The 18,803-nt window shown below is 35.0% G+C and overlaps 1 protein-coding gene across 1 annotated transcript in view; it reads right to left on the bottom strand.

Annotated features, from left to right (window-relative positions):
• Positions 1-18,803, bottom strand: part of TNKS (tankyrase) — a 151,492-nt gene that overhangs the window by 63,912 nt on the left and 68,777 nt on the right. The window contains exons 4-5 of the mRNA XM_070408327.1: positions 11,574-11,610; positions 10,739-10,814 (exon numbers count right to left, since the gene is read on the bottom strand). Of these exons, the coding sequence (XP_070264428.1) occupies positions 10,739-10,814; positions 11,574-11,610 (113 nt within the window). The remainder of the gene's footprint in view (positions 1-10,738; positions 10,815-11,573; positions 11,611-18,803) is intronic.

The raw sequence follows: 18,803 nt of genomic DNA, 5'->3' as shown, positions 1-18,803 counted from the left end.
ATCTTTATCTCAAGTGCATGTACTGGGAAGAGAAAGAGAGGAAGAAAATGAACAAACAAAAAAGAATGGGAAATCCACAGGGTAATCTCTGTGAGAATAACACTCTGAATACCAACTTAATTCAATTTTAACTTAATATTATCATTGTGGAAACTCCAAGGGGATTCTTCAACAGCCAGAAATTTGTTTCTCTTTTCCAGCCTCATAATCAGCAGAAAAATTGAAATGTATGCATGAAAATGAGTTTCTAGCATGTTCTCTTAGGGTTTGTATGGAAAAAAAATGCTTAGCACTCAGAGGGTGCAACATTAATTTTGCATTGTTTAATGAGAAACAGCTGGCATACTTTATGGAAACCAGGTTTCTTGGTCTGATGTAACATGATGTTTTATACTTTAAGAAGAAAAGTGTTCACACTACCTAAACCTCACAGGAATTCCTTTTCATAATTAATATTTACAATCTTAGGTTTTCAAATCTAAACATCTAAGATTCTAACTAATGTTCAACAAATAACTTGTTCTTGAAACAGGAAACACATTACACTGACAGGCATTTAAAGATCATTTATGAAAGAATCACTCCACCTTGGATCATTAGATAGCTCTTCTAACTGTGTAAAGAGGGAGAATGGTAAATTCCTTTAGTTGATTTCAATGTGGCTAAGACCTCTAGGACTTTTGAGATATGTTGTCACATCATGTTCCTTCAGTGACGAAGTCCTTGTTGTTTCTGAGTTTGCATATGTGAATTCAGGAGCCAAAGGTAGACAGGAACAGAGATCTCTAGCTCTGCTCCCTGTCCACAGGTCCCTCCCCCAATCTCACAGGTTTCGAACCCTCTCTGAAACTAAAAGATTAGTTTAATAGACATTATCGTATTCAGAGTAGGATATTATCATGTTACTATTAAAAAACTAAAGCATCTTTACAAAAGGAAAACCAATATATGAAATATTGTATAGTTAGAATTAGTCTATTTCCAAACTTACTAATTTGGCTACCCAAATATGCATTTCAAAAAATTATGCAAGGTACGTATAGTGTTTTTAAAGTTTTACTACTGATGCCATTATTAATGGAGAAAGATGTTTTCTTAGTCACTGAAAACAGTCTTTTTTTTAAAAATAGAATATTATGAAAATCCTTGATGCTTTTAGAAATTTCCTCTTATAATTCTAATTTAATTGAACAAATGAGTGAATGGATAAATATGCATATGATGTGGAGAGGGGAAGAAGTAGGCTTCCTGGGCGATTATACTTCGTTAAAAAGAAAAAAAAAGGTAGTGATACAAAAATAAGCAAGTGTTATAATGTTTGTGTCACCCAGTCCCCCGAACTCGTAAGTTGAGCCCTAACCCTCAGTGTGATGCTATGTGGAGAGGGCCTTTACATGGCCTCCCTTATAATAAGGGTAGTGGTGTCCTTATAAAGAAGAGACACCCCAGAGCTTGCTTTCTCTCCATAAGCCAGAACAAGAGCTCCTCATCAGAAATTGACCATGCTGGCACCTTATCCTTGGACTTCCCAGAGCTGTGAGAAATAAGTTTCTGTTAAGCCACCCAGTCTACTGTATCCCAGCCTGAGCACCATACAACTGGTAAACAATGAATTAAGAAGTCAATAGTTTATGTTGGTTTTGTATTACTGCCAAACCACTGTTCCTAATACGTAATGCTAATTCAAAGCTACAGATAGCTTCAAAGTCTTAAATCCCAAATCTTCACTTTTTCTGCTTCTCATCAGGCCAGAAGAGTTTCTGAGATAAGACTTTTCTTTGTACCTAAGTAAGCCTTTTTACTCAGTAAGGTTCACCCTTTACTAAAAACATTTAAGAGTTTTTTTCAAAATACTGTCAACTGATGTTAACTGAACAGTTTAAGCTAAAGAAATCATAATCAAATAATAATCATTATAGGGGTATTTTTAAATCTCTTTATCATTTAATAATTGATAAATAAAAATATATCATCAGGGCCTGGTTGGTGTGGTTCAGTGGTTGAGCACTGACCTATGAACCAGGAGGTCACGGTTCGATTCCCAGTCAGGGCACATGCCTTGGTTGCGGTCTCAATGCCCAGTGTGGGGTATGCAGGAGGCAGCTGATCAATGATTCTCTCTCATCATTGATGTTTCTTTCTTTCTTTCTATCTATCTATCTATCTATCTATCTATCTATCTATCTATCTATCTATCTATCTATCTATATTATCAACCAGCACCCATTCCCACTCACCTGAAGCACTAGGACAGCAGCAATGCCACTGAGGCCACTTAGTGTGTTTCTTCCTGATCCTCCTATTCCCTGGCCACTCGACCACATGAATATTTTTCAAGCTACTGCTGCAGTTATAATCTACCCTACCCTATTAAGATTTTACTTGTAGAGGCAAAAAAAGTACCTTTAAACATAGATTGTTACAATTTTAAAAAGAGATTCAAAAGTGTCATTTTTGTAATTTGGCCTCTAAATCAAATTTAACAATGAATCACACACACAGCAAAATGATGTAGTTATTTTCTATACCTCAACTATAAACTCAGAATTCAAGAAACTTGTACTCTTTGGATATGAGTGTAGGAGAAATCACAGTTAGGAGGAGGGTGGCTAAGCAGAACTAAAATGAACTCCTAAGTTTTACCACCTACTTTTTAACACTATGGTCTCTTTCTACTAGAAATTCTTTTCTCAAAGAGAGCACAGTTGGCATGGGTACTAATTACCCTCACTAGCAGAAATGTCATGCTTGACAAAATAGAGACTGTTTTAGTGGAAGTGATTCCCTAATGAAAAATTAAAAAAAGACATTTTCAAGGCCTTATTGTTATAAAATGAATATACATAAGCATAAAGATTTTATACAATACATCCCAACATAAGTAGGCAAGAAAACTTGCTCCAAGGGATTTCTGCATTACAGTAAGACATGCACCACTCAGCAAGATATTCCTTAAAGATGTGATGTGATTAGATATATAATTAAACCTAAAGCACTTGAAGAGTTCCCTAATGCAGAGTTACTGCATTTCGACCTTCTTGTAATCCCAAGTAACATCTGAAGTATGGTCTATGAAAGTTGAAAATTAGAATATGGTATGACCTTTTAGCTACCAAGATTTGGCAAGAACAGAGGACGATGCTATAGGCCACTAAAATCCATAGGGAGCCAGGCATGTGCCCACACTTTCTTAAAGGAGAAAAAGGTTCCATATAAACTTTATTAGAGATACCAGGAGTCTTTTACTAGTGTGACTCGATGGGCTCTTAAATATTCCAATTGTATATTATGGTAATTACTACTAACTGATAAAAAAACACCTATATAATAAAAACCTAATATGCTAAGTGTCCAGTCATCCATTCAACCAATCAAAGTGTATTATGCTAATGATATGCTAAGGCCACTCAACTGCTTGCTATGACATGCACTGACCACCAGGGGGCAGATAGTCAATCAGTCAGCCAGTCGCTATATGATGTGCACTGACCACGTTAGGGGGCAGATGCTCTGACCGGTAGGTTAGCTTGTTGCTGGGCCGGCTGATTGGGACTGAGCGAGATGGGCCGGACATGCCCTGGAGCCCTCCCACGGTCCCTCCCCGGCTGGCCAATCTCCCGTGTCCCTCCCCAGCCCCGATCGTGCACTGGTGGGGTCCCTTGGCCTGGCCTGTACCCTTTTGTAATCTGGGACCCCTCAGGGGATGTTGGAGAGCTGATTTCGGCCTGATCCCGCAGGCCAGGCCCAGGGACCCCACTGGTGCACGAATTTGTGCACCGGGCCTCTAATCCTATCTAATAAAGTGGGAATATGCTAATTGACTCTCACATCATCACAAAGATGGCGGCACCCACAGCCAATAAGGAGGGAATATGCTAATTGACTGCCCCGCCCTCAAAGATGGTGGCACCCAGTCCCCTCAGCCCTGCCAGGGTGGCAGCTGCCCAGGACCAGCCAGAGGCGCAGGCAAGTCTCGGATGGCAGCTGCCTAGCCACCCAGGGCTGCCTGAGGCTCAGGTAACCAGGGCTGGCTGAGGCTTGCTTGCACTGCCGGCAGTGGCAGCAGCAGAGGTGTGATGGGGCGTTGCCTTCCCCTGATCACTGGGTCGCCTCCTGCCCCTGAGGGCTCCCGGATTGTGAGAGGGAGCAGGCTGGGCTGAGGGACGCTCCCTCCAGTGCATGAATTTTCATCCACTGGGCCTCTAGTAAATTATAAAATGCATTATAATCTTAAAATAGTAAGAGTTGAGAGATATCTTAGAGCTAATGTAGCCCAAACTGTTATTTTTTAGGCTAAAAAAATTCAGAACTCAGAGATAAAATAAAATTTGCCATGATCACATAGCTAATAACAATATTAACTCAAAATGGTCTTCAACTTTCAAGTTCCTGCTTTTTCCCGTAACACCACAATCCCAAAAGATGCAGTTGGACATATCTAAAATAATGTTTGGGGTCTTATTTTGAAACTAGATCCCCGGTGCATGAAATTCATGCACTGAGGGGAGAGGGGTCCCTCAGCCCGGCCTGCACCCTCTCCAATCCAGGACCTCTTGGGGGATGTCCGACTGCCGGTTTAAGCCTGATCCCACTAAACCGGCAGTCGGACATCCCTCTCGCAATCTGGGACTGTTGGCTCCTAACCGTTTACCTGCATGCCTGCCTGATTGCCCCTAACCTTTCTGCCTGCCTGCCTGCCTGATCGCCCCTAACCACCTCTAACTGCCGGCCTGTTTGTCCCTAACTTGTTCCCCTGCCGTCCTGATCTCCCCTAACTTGCTCCCCTGCCGGCCTGATAGCCCCTAACCTGCTCTCCTCCAGGCCTGATCACCCCTAACTGCTCCACTGCCTGCCTGATCACCCCAAACCGTCTCTGCCTCAGCCTCTGCCACCATGGTTTTGTCTGGAAGGACATCTGGAATGAAGTCCAGAAGACGTCCAGTCTATCTGATCTAATTAGCATATTACCCTTTTATTAGTATAGATCTTCACTATTTTCCCAAGGAGCTATGAAAGAACCACTTTCAGTAACCCACCTGAGAAATGATGCAACAGATAATAAGCATTGATTGAATTACATTTTCTCAGACTAGAGGTAATTTAGTTATCTATTATTAGATAACAAACCACCTCCCAAATTACCTGGGCAGTATTACCCTAGGGTGCTAGGATGGCTTATGTCACCTGGAGGCTGGACTGGGAGTTCAAGCAGAGGCCAGGATGTCTGGGACCCCTGGCTGGTTAGGTTCACTGAGAAGCCTAACTGAGCTCAGGTGGGTCTCTGGTTAGAGGCCTTAGTTCTCCATATGGACTTCTCCACAGGGCTGCTTGGGCTGCCTCATGGCATGGCAGCTGGGTTCCAAGATAGAGCATTCCAAAAGCAAGAAACTGGCAGCCGCCACACCAATTCAGGGGCTAGTCCTGGAAATGGCATAGCAACACTTCTGCTTTATTTTATTCGTCAAAGCAGCCCTGGGCTTAGTCAGAGTCTGTGTAGGAGAGGACTAGATACGGGCATAAATAATGAGAGGTGCAGTTCATTGAGGGGTCTTCAAAGTAACAATCTATCATAGAAAGATTGTTAATATGCTGGTCAAACATGATATTCAAGGAAGATTTACACTGAAGGAGAGAGCTGTTAACCAATAATACTGTATTACAATATGACAAATGTATATAAACCTAAGTTTAAATATAAATACAAAAAGTTACCTAATCCTATATGTTCTTTGTGCTTCATGGATGTGCTTTGGAATTTAAATGGATACCGAAGCATTATTTTCAGCCAGATATTAATTTTAATAAGTATGTTCTTATTAAAAAATATATAGCTCAAGAACATATTTCTGAATTTATAAGCTGCTAATTTAAACAAATTTATTAATTCAATGAGATGTTGGGTGGTGAGGGGACAATGGCCAAGCTCCAAAATAATTAATTCAATTATATGCTTTGTAAATTACCTGCTAACCTACATTTCATCCAAATGCTACCTGGGACTGAGCTTAGATAATAAAGACAGTTTAAGTGGGGAACACTAGAGTACTCAAAAGTATGTAGGTGTCCATTATAAATATGTTCAAAAGCTTCAAAAATGTATCAAGGGAGTAGGAACCTAATTTACTGGGGTTCTACCATGTGCTACAAATTGTATACAATAATCACATTATTTTACTTAATCCTCTCAAATGCTTTGTGGAATGGGATGATTATTCCCATATGAGTGAATACACTGAAAACTGTACAGGCACAGTCACATACTTAGAAAATAAAAGAGCAGAGAATAGAACCCAATCTGTCTGACCTCAGAGCCTATTTGCTCTTTTAATTATATCACACAATTTTTTATGATGCCTTCAAGGGATGGTACTAAATTTTACTTTATTTCTAATTGATCTATATTTTAAAAAGTGTTTAAACACTTTACTTTTTTCTGTTTCCACAGTCTTATAAATTATTAACTATTTTATGGAAGCAAAGATTTACACAGTAGAAATATGACATTTAAAAAAACTCTTCAGTTAATCTTTCCGAATTTAAATCATGTTCTTCCAATTGCTTGTTAATCTAAATTTGTGGTTTCTTACAGAAGAGCATACATGACTAAATACTAATGCTTTGAAAATAAAAGGGCCAGAAAACAAACCCCACCTTAAATCTACACTTTATAATTGTATTACAGGCAAAAGGAATCATACATTTTTTAGTGTGTTAGCTTCAACGTATTGGATAATGTCTTAATCATTCCATCAATTTTTAAACTCCCTGTAAACCAATACCTCTAAACACATTTTTATCTCCCATGACACTTTACAGAGTAACCTACATATGTAAGTACTGAATGTTGGTTAAATGAGTGAAAAGAGCAGAAAAAAATCTGAAATACCAGAAATTACATTTAATACTTTATAAAAATAAAGTTCCAACCAAATATTAGTTACATTCAATATTTGTTGACATACAATCATAGCAACAGGAGGCATGACAAAGATACATAGTATTCCTATTTAGGAGTATGTACAGTAATGCCCAACTTCAACCTCCTCACTGTTATAATTCTGATAAATTCAGAATATTTATTCTGAAAGAGGATAAAGGCAGCCAGGAAAGGAAAATAACAAGAGAGGGACCTAAATGAATTCTGAAGAAGGTTCAATGTTAAGATAATTTGAGATGTATTCAAATATTAACAAGAGACCACCATGTCCTTAAATTTACATATCAATCAAGGCCAGAACATCTGTATAATTGCTAATAAAACATCTGACAGAGCAGAGCCAATGTGGCTTGGTGATTGACCATCAACCTATGCACCAGGAGGTAACGGTTTGAGTCCTGGTCAGGGCACATGCCTGGGTTTCCGGTATGTAGGGGGCATGAAGGAGGCAGCTGGTCAATGATTCTCTCTTATTATTGATGTTTCTATCTCGCTCTCCCTCTCCCTTCCTTTCTGAAATCAATAAAAATATATTCAAAAACAAATAGACAAAAAATATCTGAGAGAAAATACTGTAAAGGAAGATTAAATGAAAACAAATTTAAGTTTGAAAATACAATCTGTCTTAAGGATCTGGTTGTATTTCACTGCAATTTAAAATAATTGTGGAATGTTGTACCTAATCATTCTGGACAAAAGACACAAAAAGAATAAATTTTATCTGTGCCCCCATGTTTCTAAAGTGACCATCATTAAAACATGTATATAATTCTATAAAAGTAGCATTTCAGAACAAAGTTTTTTTTTTAAAAAAAAAAAATCTGCCTTTGCTCTTTAGGGAAAAATAAAAAACTGAAAATTTCTAAAGTAGTCAAGTTCCACTTGATTTATATGTAAAATAAAAGAATAATATAAAAATATAAATTACTTAAAACCTTAATGATACTTTACTATTTTCAGAATTCTATAGGTTAGAAAAACAAATGTGTATGGGAAATAAAAATATTAACATTCACATATTAACTAATTAGATAATCATGAAGTCACAGAATAGAATTAGGAGACTATTTAAAATTTACACTGTCATTGTATAATCCCACGCATTACATTAGAAAGGAATGCTGAAGTCTAAAACCCCCACACATATCTAGGCAAATTCTCCACCTACTAGTTAATGTATAAGGAACAATTCTTTTCTAAAAACATTACAAAATTGACATTTCCATGGGCTTTTAAATTTGCAAACCAGGAATCATAGTAAAAACAGAGACAGTCAGGGACTCAGTTAAGAATTAATATAGTTATTTAGAAACCCTCTAAAAATGAATTTGATTCTGCACTGTGTTCTAAAATGTAAATTCAAGAAATAAAGCTATATATCTAACTTACTATATGTGTATAGTGCATTTATCCTCTTCATATAAAACCTGAGTTCCTAATTTCAGATAAATACATGCAAATGGATTGAAAAAATATTAAATATATAAATCAGACTTGTAATTTAATAGGTAGATTTGCTTACACATTTTTATTGACATCACTAATGAGAAAACAAAAGATAATGTCATGACTAAGGGAACTTATCCCAATCTCCATTAGTACCCAGAATATTTACTGCTTTGTGGCTTTGCTGCAACTGGTATATTTAGTAAGAACTACTTTGTGCCATAAACAAGAGTAATATTTAAATATAAACATTATTCAATTTTAATTATGAAATTTTATTTGCATTTTGCATATCAATGGAAAATTTTAAATGATTTTTGTTATGTGCAGAAATAGCACTAAAACCTAATAAATGTTTGTTTAATATTTTCTAATTTGGGAAATTGGTAATCTAAAAAGTAAGAGTACGTTTTGAAAAATTATTGCATTATTTATGTTATGAATCATTCAGTAGAATATTTGCGACATGTTCTTTAAAATGTTCTAAACATTAAAATACATGTCACCCTCTATAGTACAATTACTCAAAATAAATTAATAAAATAATACTAGTAATAATATATAATAGAAAATATAAAATCCCTATTCACATATTTCTGAGTTAATTATCTAAATGATAAAGAGAAAGGATAACTTTTTTCACTCAGAGAATAAAACTGCTCATCAGGGAAAATATTCATATCTTAAGGTCTTGCTATATGCAAAGTGCCTGGCTTGGTCCGATGCAAAATACAAAAGAGAGCTAATATATCAGTGGAAGAAAAAGTCATGTATGAATAACTACAATTCAATAACTCTGGTAAAAGCCATTGAGTAATTCAGAAAAGGAGCCATAGGAATTTGGTTTTAGCTAAAAGAAATGAGGGAAGTAAAGATAAAGGAGCTCTATATATATTTGTGTAGGGGGTGAGGCAGGGAGAAGAAGTAATTTGTTAATTATTAGTGTTCATGCTCCTTAATTATTAGGATTGCTGAGCTCAAAATGGGCTGTCAAGATATAAGGGTAAAGATGGAAGAATAAGGCTGGGATGGAAATCGACTCCTGCCGTAGTAATCGCACATAAATTCTGCAATATTAAAATGGCTATAGAAAACTGAAGTATGCTGGGTTCTATAAAGAGCTCTGTCTAAAGATATTGCTGCACTTACCACTGATAAAAATGCCCTGTCCTCACTGTGATAAAAGTCACGTTATCTATTGAGAGGATCCAAACAAAATTTGGAGCTTTAAAGTAACTCAAGAATGTTAAAATCCTCAAAGCAACCTCAAAATTTAAGGGGAAATAAGCAGTTATTATGTTTAAAATCTCCACAAAGCTATTAGTAGTACTTAGTAAATCTCTGCTAGTTTAGAGTTTTATATATACACAATTTAACCTTACATGAAAGTAAAGTCTCTCCTCAAATTATCCAGAGAAGTGGAACACTCATTAGGCCATGTGAAATAATATACAAGCCGTCTACAATAACAAACAACACATATTCTGAGGATTCAATCCGTGCCACTATTCTATGGATTTCTTTAGAATGGAAAAAAAGTGTGGAAGCAGTCAAGGAAAACTGAATAATTCTAATCTATAAAATCATAACTCAGAAGAATAATTTTTAAAGGCAAAATATGTATTATTTCTAAGGTATACATCCATCCTCATAGTTTTCATAGCATATTTCAAAATAAATAATCTCAAAGGAATTAATTCTTTAAGTTTTAGGCACAAGATGATTTCCCTCAATATTTGCAGTGTAATGTTAAATATATTTTAGGTTTTTAAAACATAAAAGCAATCTTTTAACATTAAAAATTAACTGCCATTTAAAGAAAGACTTTATAGTGTCAATATACCATGTTAAAAACTTAGCCAATAAAAAAAAATAAACAAAAAGCAGGGCTGTCACAGAGATCTAAAGAAAATCATTAGCAACATTTTCTCAGCTTTAAATTGAAAAAGTATTGGTATCTAGTAAACAAATCTTCTTCTGCCAAATAAGAAATAAAAAATGCATATATCCTAACAAAAATGGGTAAATAGGACATAAACAGATATTTCCAGTTTCCATGATCATACACAGAAAATAATGTTATTATAATTTTAATCACCTACAAACTGCAGTTCCATTTAACAAACAACTTTCAGTGTCTGACATTTAAAGAGACAGGCTTAAGATCCATGCTTCACCAGCTCAATGAATATGTCACAACTGCCAATAACAGATACAGCAGCATTTCATGTTACAGTGAAAAGATGCCAGGAAATACGGCTATATATGCATACATATATATGCCAACTTCAAACATTTTAACTGTAAAGCAAAAAGAAATTACTGAAGGGGAAGATTATATTTTAAATAACTTACCTTTCGTCCATCACTTGCATGGCAATTCACATTGAGAGGAGTCAGTAAAGCCATTAGTTTTTCTTCATTACCGCTCCTATAAAAAGGTATGTTATTCTTTTAAAATTATAGAGCTTCTTATGTATATTTATAGATATTTTTCACAAGAAGGAAAATAGTATGGGTTTGCTTCAATTTCTTTAATATGGTTTTAAATGACTCTCTTTTGCTATATTCAATTCAATTAATATATTCCTAATTAATTCCTGTTAATCACCATGTAGTGGTACAGCTTGGAAGATCTAAGCTTTCTACATTTTTATGTTTTATTTGTCTGCAAAAAGTCACCTTCCTAATTACAAGCAAACTTTATTCTGATAAGTGATCTAAAACACAGGAGTTAAAAAGATATACAAAATGCAGTAAAAAGCTAATCAATTAAATTATAAATGAACAAGAACAAAAGAAAATGAGCGAGAATTTTAACATTTACTTTATGCCCCTCATTCAAGCTTTTGAAAATTAGAAAAAATTTTAAAGAAAAATGAAGGTATAGATATTTAAATACTCCGAGAATATCATTGGAAAAGCCGGACAACTAAGGTTTGCAGGTACCTTAGATATGTTCCAAATACAATTAACCTTATAATCATCACCAGACTGAGAGACTGCCTCATTTAATACACCTAATCATGTAAAGTAAAATACACAAAGGTTTACTATAAGGTCTTATCTGCATTATTGCATAAAATCAAGCAAGACAATACCATGTTATAATTTTATAGTCCTCCACCTGCCCACCCCCTATTCTCCCTTAAATGCATTATACTCACTTAAAATGAATGGAATCACTTACCTAGCAGCTTCTAGGAGTTCGTCTTTCTTGTATTCACCTAGATGATTACAAAATATCATGCTGTTAGCATTTGGCAGAAGACAGATTAAGAAATGCAGTAGGCAGCAAATAGAGAATTAAATAGAGAAGAACAGAAAAAGATAGTCCACACCCCGCTGGGTGATGGAGCCGTGACGTTAGCCAGCTTGTGAAGGCAGCATCACCAGTGCCTTGGAGACGGGCAGCAAATTGACGCAGCTTCTTGTCCAATCCTCAGATGAAGTAGCTTTCTTCAGACAACCAATGAATGCTAAATCTCATGTCCAGAAACACATTCCCTCTGATAACAGCATGCCAGCTGAAGACAATACGCCCTTCCCCCCCTTTCCTATTCAGCCTGTCACAGTATACTTGTGAAGCATAATACATTCTGAGACAAAAGCAAAATAATGTGGCTCTTTAAAGGTACACATTACTTGTCTTTAAAAAATTCGGTTTTTTGGTAAAGACATGGAAAGTTAAAAAACACACATTAATTGCCATTGCTGAGTTTTATAGCAGCAAAAAAAAAATCAGAACCTTGAAGCCTTTGCCTGGATAGGGTAGGTCTGTAGACTAGAAATACATGAACTATGTACCAAATGCTATGAACCTCTTGGAGGCAGCGCTCCAAAAACCAAAATAGTGAATACATTTCTAAATGACAATAATTTTCTAACATGCTATAATCTTTACACTTTATACAAATCCAGTACCAAGTTGTAACAAACAATAAACCTTAAAAATATTTTTTAAAAAGCAGGCTGGGGTCTCTGTGAATGAGCAGATATCTATTGAGATGTGAATACATTTTTTTCATTCTATTTTTTAATATATCACAGACTAAAAAGAGGTATATAATTTAAGACCTTCAATACAAACTTCCTATGGTATTCAAGATTTAACAAACACGTTTCTTTTGAAAGCTTAATTAAAGAATAAGAAATTTTAATAATATAGCGTCTGTTCATTCAATAGAGAAAAAGAATAGCCAGGACTATGATTCAGCTTTAATAATACATGGACTCAGTTTGCTATATCACTGAAGAAATACTTATGTTTAATGCTATGAAGAAATAAGCTTAAATTATTTTTATAATCTTACTTGTAAATATAGATTTCTTTGCATTTTGTTTCTGTTTTGCTACAGAATGCAGACTATTGATGCAAACACTATAAAGACACTTCAGGACCACCAAGCACATGTTTAAGTTCTATAACCCATCATTGGTAAATATTCTTTTAGTTTAGACTCAGTCTTGCTTCTCAAATTAAGATTACATTAAAATCTAAGAACTGTGAAAAGTTATTTTCTAATAAGGAAATCATTTTTAAAAATCTATTCTTCCCTACAGAAATTTTATATACCAATAAAATCTCAGGTCCAACAATAAACATAGATAAGCTAGAATGCATGATTCCTGATAAGAGTTGGCCTTTCCTATTTCCCATATTTTGCACTCCAGATTCTTTAATTGATTCACAGTTTAAGATTTGTATTATTATATCCCTCGCCAATAAAGCTCTTGACTTCCCAAAACCAAACACCTATCTCTACTAAACATTTTAGTTGGCAATATGGAAGTTGGTGAGTTAATCATAACCTCAAATATCTTAAATATCAAGAGCAAAGAAAATCACATTATGGAATTATCTATAGAAGTCTTTCAGTCAATGAACATTTATTGAAAGGCCTATATGCCAGATTCAAAACCAAGAGAGACACTATCATCTCTGTAGTCAAGGAATTATTAGTCTATCAAGTGAGACAGACGAGTAAACAAATGATTACAGTAGAGTATAAAAAGAATCGTCTGAAGTTCTAAAAAGAGCGTAAAGACTAGTCTAAGTGGGAATTAATAAAAGGCAGGTAATTATGGTTCAAGGAAGATTTCTTGGAAGATGGGAAACTTGCACAGTTTTGAAGGAAGACAGGTGATCCTCAGGTAAAAAAGGGTGAGGGAGAAGGAAAATGGTAGCTCTGCAAACCTGAAACAAAGGACTTGCAGGGGAATGGGTAAGAATGAGGCAGAGAAGAATTAGAAAGATCATGAATGACCCTCTAAGAACTCTGAACATTATTTCGAAAACAATGAGGAAATATTAAAATATTTTTAACAAGGGGAGTACAAAGTATATTTAAAGATCTGCAAGTTTTGTGATTATGTAAACTATTTCTATGCTCTACTCCAGTGAACTTTAGTTGGGAAGAAAAGTGGCCCAAAGCAAAGAGGAGGTGGACAGAGTAGGACAATGAATTTTGACATAGTTTATATTTTTGAGTAAGTATAAATTCCCTTATATACAGTAAAAACATTAAAACTGGGGGCTGAAAGTAGCTACTATTGAAATCTACGTAATGTGACTCCAATAAGCTAGGAAGTAAAACTGCAAAGTATTTTGGATCTTCAAAGCTAAAAATCAGTCTACCTACAGTTTTCTCCAAAAGGCACGTTTTTGCAAAAATGTTATTCCTTCATAGATAAGCTGATAATAAATCAAAGTGTTCAAAAGAAAACATTTACATATATCTGACAGAGTCGGATATAGGTGTTACAAATGGCTTTCTACTCTTACTGTTAGGGAGCCTAGTACTGTAATCAGCTTTGCTGCAATACATTCCAACATCCACTATCTGGTGCCCAAGGACTACAATCCATAAACAGTCTAAGCTATTTTTCAAATGCTACATCGCAGCTACAACCAACATAATGAATACAGGAGGTCCTTTACGCACTCTGACAACAAATCTAAACTACTTATTTAACAAACCACAGGTTCTGTTCCATTTTAGCTGAGAATCTGAAAATATTCTGGCTGAGACTATGATACTCTAAGGAGCATTTATATTCTTTAATAACATTCAGATAAAGGCTAGCAATAGATCAATCAGAAACAAAACTAGACAATTATAATCAAGATAATAGCAGCCAGGAATGGAGAAAATGGATGGCTTAAAATACTTTTCTTTGATTAGAATAAAGTAAGTGGGATAAAAAAATAAGCAAGCAAAAAGTTTATTTTCCAAAGTCTGAATTTTTATTATTAGTAAACTAATGATAGGATACATGTAAAGAGAAGCGTGTGCACGCGCGCACACACACACACACACACACTCACACACACACAGTGGGATATAAGTTAATGTGTTAAAGAGGTATGTTATCAGAAAGAAGGTTAAAAATAAAGGCTAAAACATAAAGATTAAAAATAAAACTCCCCTTGTATTTCTCTGAAGTAGTTAGAAGACAAATTACTTTTTGAATAAAAATGAAGAACACCTACATCAATAAATAGAAGTCATGATTATTGACATCTCAATTTTAACATTTTAAGGGGCTTCTGACCCTTTTTTCAGCAACTGATAGGGTCAAAGTAGACTTGATTTTGTAAAAATGAGTTCATTTGGCTTTGTTGAGATGGAAGAGCACGGAACGATTATGATCATGAAATCACAAGTTCTTAAAGCACTAAGGAACTAAAAAGAATTATGACCTTTCTTTTCTCTACTTTGAAACCATGCATAATACATGCCTATCAGTAACATCTCTTGTTATATGGCATGAGGGGGGTGTAGTTTGAAAGTCACCTTTCTCCTGTCACCTCACCCCCAATTTCAGTCACTCTCCTAAGGGACCATCTGCAACAGATTCATTTACAGTTAATGAAACTGACACTAAGGCAGTTAAGTGAACTGTCTAAGGTTTCATGAGTGTTATTCACTAGCTGTTAGGCCCTGAACATGGCTAATATATGAGTAAAAATGAAACAAACCTGAGCTTTCAAAGAAGCAATGTAAACAAAAGAGTAACAAAACAATAATAGCAAAACAATTTTAAAAAGCAATCCCAATAACTAGCTTTAAACAGATAAAACATATTTATACAATATAAGCCAAATATTTTCATCAAAACTATATTAAAGCATTGGAGCTTTCATATGAGCTTGTAAACATGGGCAAAAAAAGAAAAATAATTTTAATTAATATTTTGGGCCAAGGGACTAAGAATGAAGAAAATCCATCCTGAGACTATTCAAATGATCAATGCATTTTGCATTTCCCATAACATGCTTTAATTCCTCATGCTTTAGGTATCTCAAGGGAAGAGCTATGTATAGACTTCAATTAAGAAACAGATTCATAGATACAGAGAACATTTTGACAGTTGCCAGATGGGAGGAGGGTTGGGGGGAGGGAGGGAGGGGGGAAGGGATGGGTGAAAAAGGTGAAGGGATTAAGAAGTACAAAGTGGTAGTTACAAAATAGTCATGGGGATGTAAAGTATAGCATAGGGAATATAGTCAATAATACTATAACTACATTCAGATGGGTACTAGATTTATTGGGGTGATCACTTTGTAAGTTATATAAATATCTAAACACTGGGTTGTAAACTAATACAATATTGTAGTCAGCTGTAAATGAAAAATAGAAGAATATTATAAAACAAAACCTGTTATCAAGGACTTTATGTTGCCAAGTATTAAGTAGTACCATGAGTCGATAATTTTCATACAAGTATTTTTTCATCAAGATACTGGCAAGTATAAGAGTTGAATTGATTCTTGTAACTAAACTGACAGCCTATAGATAAAATAAAATATTAATTTAGGCGATATATTCCATGTTTTCACTAATAGTTTGAAAATTTGGAACCAGCTATGTAGTGATAGAAGGAATTTCACTAAAGCACCAGGGGATAATCTAATCTCAAGAAGTTTAAGCTATGTCTTCCACTAAGATCAATTTCAGATTAACTGATATTCTACTATATATAAATGATGACTCTAAGAATTATTGAATTATTTTTTTCTCCCTATAATCTTTCATGAATATTTTCAGGACAATAGGGGGAAAATTACAGTTATCAGCATTCTCAATGCTTTTTTCTTACTTCTGCATCCTGTCACTCTTCTCATTCATTTTGCTACTTGCTTCAAAGTCTAGAATTATGATCAGACTAAACACTCAACAGTCATTCTAAACATAGAATAATTTGGGGCTTTCAAAATCTAGGCTTGAGCAGAGTATTTTCCTGGTGGAGATCCTTTCCTTCTCTTGCCTCCTACAACTTTGACCTTTTTAATTAGCCAGTATTAGGTAACATTAAACATAACCTGTGCTATAATGTTATCATAACAAAGTATGCTGTCTGATACAGTATCCACCACTCTCACATGGCTACTTACTTTTAAGTGGATCATAAAAAAAATATTTTAAAAATACAAATTCTGTTCCTCAGTTGCACTAACCAGATTTCAGGTTTTTCAATAGGCACAGGTGGCTAGTGCCCACCACACTGGACAGACAGAATGTCAGACAGACGGTTGAAACTTTTTTTGGACCACGCTACTCCATAGTGTGTTTAATGACAATTTAAGAAGTCATCTTTTACTCGAATTAACTACTTTTCATATAGTCTTACTCTTAAAATTGTTACTGCCAAAACTCTATAAACTTTCCCCCCCTAACTGAATACCAAACCACTTATTCATCAGTATAAAATACAGGGAAAACACTGGACTGTGTGATAAAAGATCTGGAGTGTGTGCTAGCTCTGCCATCAATTTCCTGGTGTGACCTCGGGGAGAGTCACTTTAGCTTCCTGGAAGCCTCCATTTTATTGTCATTTGGAAAAATGAGGGTGGAGGGTTAAATGACCTCTGAAGTTTCAGATCTAAAACTCTTACCCTGTATTTGATTCTCAATACTGCTCAGATCTTTTTCTAAGACAATTTTAATGATGCCTGAACAGAATTTAAGGGAAAACAAAATTATCTCGGGAAAAATCTCTACTAAACTATTATAGAAACTAGTACCTGGAATTATAGGGTAAGCATTAAGCAATTTTATCTAAACGGCACTATTTTCTATTGTGTTGGTAAATTAAAAAAAAAAAGTTCACCTAAGTATGGAAGTAGACATAAACCATAAGATTATTATTTAAGAAGAATTTTCCAATTTATTAGGAAAATGGAGATGTGTCCCACTCCCTGAAGGACAGCTGAAAATCATTTTTTCAAAGAAAAAAAAGGACACGCCCCCAATATAATTATACTATCCTGTGCCACAATATTTAAATAATAAAAATTATAATATATTACATGCCAATACAAAAATCTAAACCAATGTCCTAAAACTTTTAAAAAACACAATACAACATTCAAACATAACAAAAGCTCTGAAAAAAAACAATGTAATCAATATATGATTGTTAGCAACCAGTTTCTTGGTATGCAATGACATGACTTTGCTTAGCCCCAGTAACATCTAAGATACATATCCCATTTATAAACACTTATCAGGGTTTCAAATGATTTATACCTGTTTCTGATATTCTGTTAATTGTATTTGAAATGTGACTCAACTTTTTGCTGAAATTTATTTTTCTGTTAAAATGTAAGTATTAAAATTGGGAAAATAAATATAAATACACACTGGCTGAAAAACTTTTAAGATATATACATTCTCTAAAGTTGGATATTAAAAGCCAAGAGGCATGTTTCTCCAGGACGCTGTTAACCATGAGACATTTGGCAAAGTGTGTCTACCAGTATACTGGGGGACGGCACACATATAAAACTATCATGTGCTGAAAGGTTACAAAACTTAGCAAACACTGTCACTAAAGTGGGAGCAAATTCTCTGAGTGAGATAAGAAGGGCGCTCCAAGGTATAAGGAATTTAGTATGAGATCCAGAGCACAATTTCTGGACAGTTATTTGGTAGGATAGAGTGATGATGGGAGAGAGAAGGAAAGGGAAGGGAAGAGGGGAAACGGAAAAAGTCAGAGAGAAGGAGAGTAGTAAAATAAAGGCAGGAATGAGGTTAGGAAGGGAAAAGAATCCAGTAATAAAGTTTATGAGGTAGACACTGAGAAGGCTAAGACTCAGGAGTGAGTAAAACATAAGAATACTGAGCATTAATGATCAGAATAATGCCGAAATGAGGCTCTTCTCAGTAGGTAATCTAGGTTTTTAAAGATACATGCACTAATGATGAGAATTCACGGGTATTAAGGAACAGTGATGATTAATGATGATTTATAGAGGCAGCACAAGCTTTCTATAAGACTACTCACTCAAATGCATATGCCAGGAAGTGACTGAGAATATGCTTGGATAATGTGTCAAGCACACCACTAATCACTTTTACTGAATTTTGTAGAAATGAACAACATTACCCAAAGAAATACAGACCATGTCTAGTGC

The sequence above is a fragment of the Myotis yumanensis genome, unplaced genomic scaffold (assembly GCF_028538775.1).
Source record: "Myotis yumanensis isolate MYYU_CA2020_CCGP unplaced genomic scaffold, mMyoYum1.0.hap1 SCAF_3, whole genome shotgun sequence".
Lineage (NCBI taxonomy): Eukaryota > Metazoa > Chordata > Mammalia > Chiroptera > Vespertilionidae > Myotis > Myotis yumanensis.
Note: the sequence above shows the minus strand (reverse complement) of the source record. Positions and strands in the feature narration are given on the sequence as shown.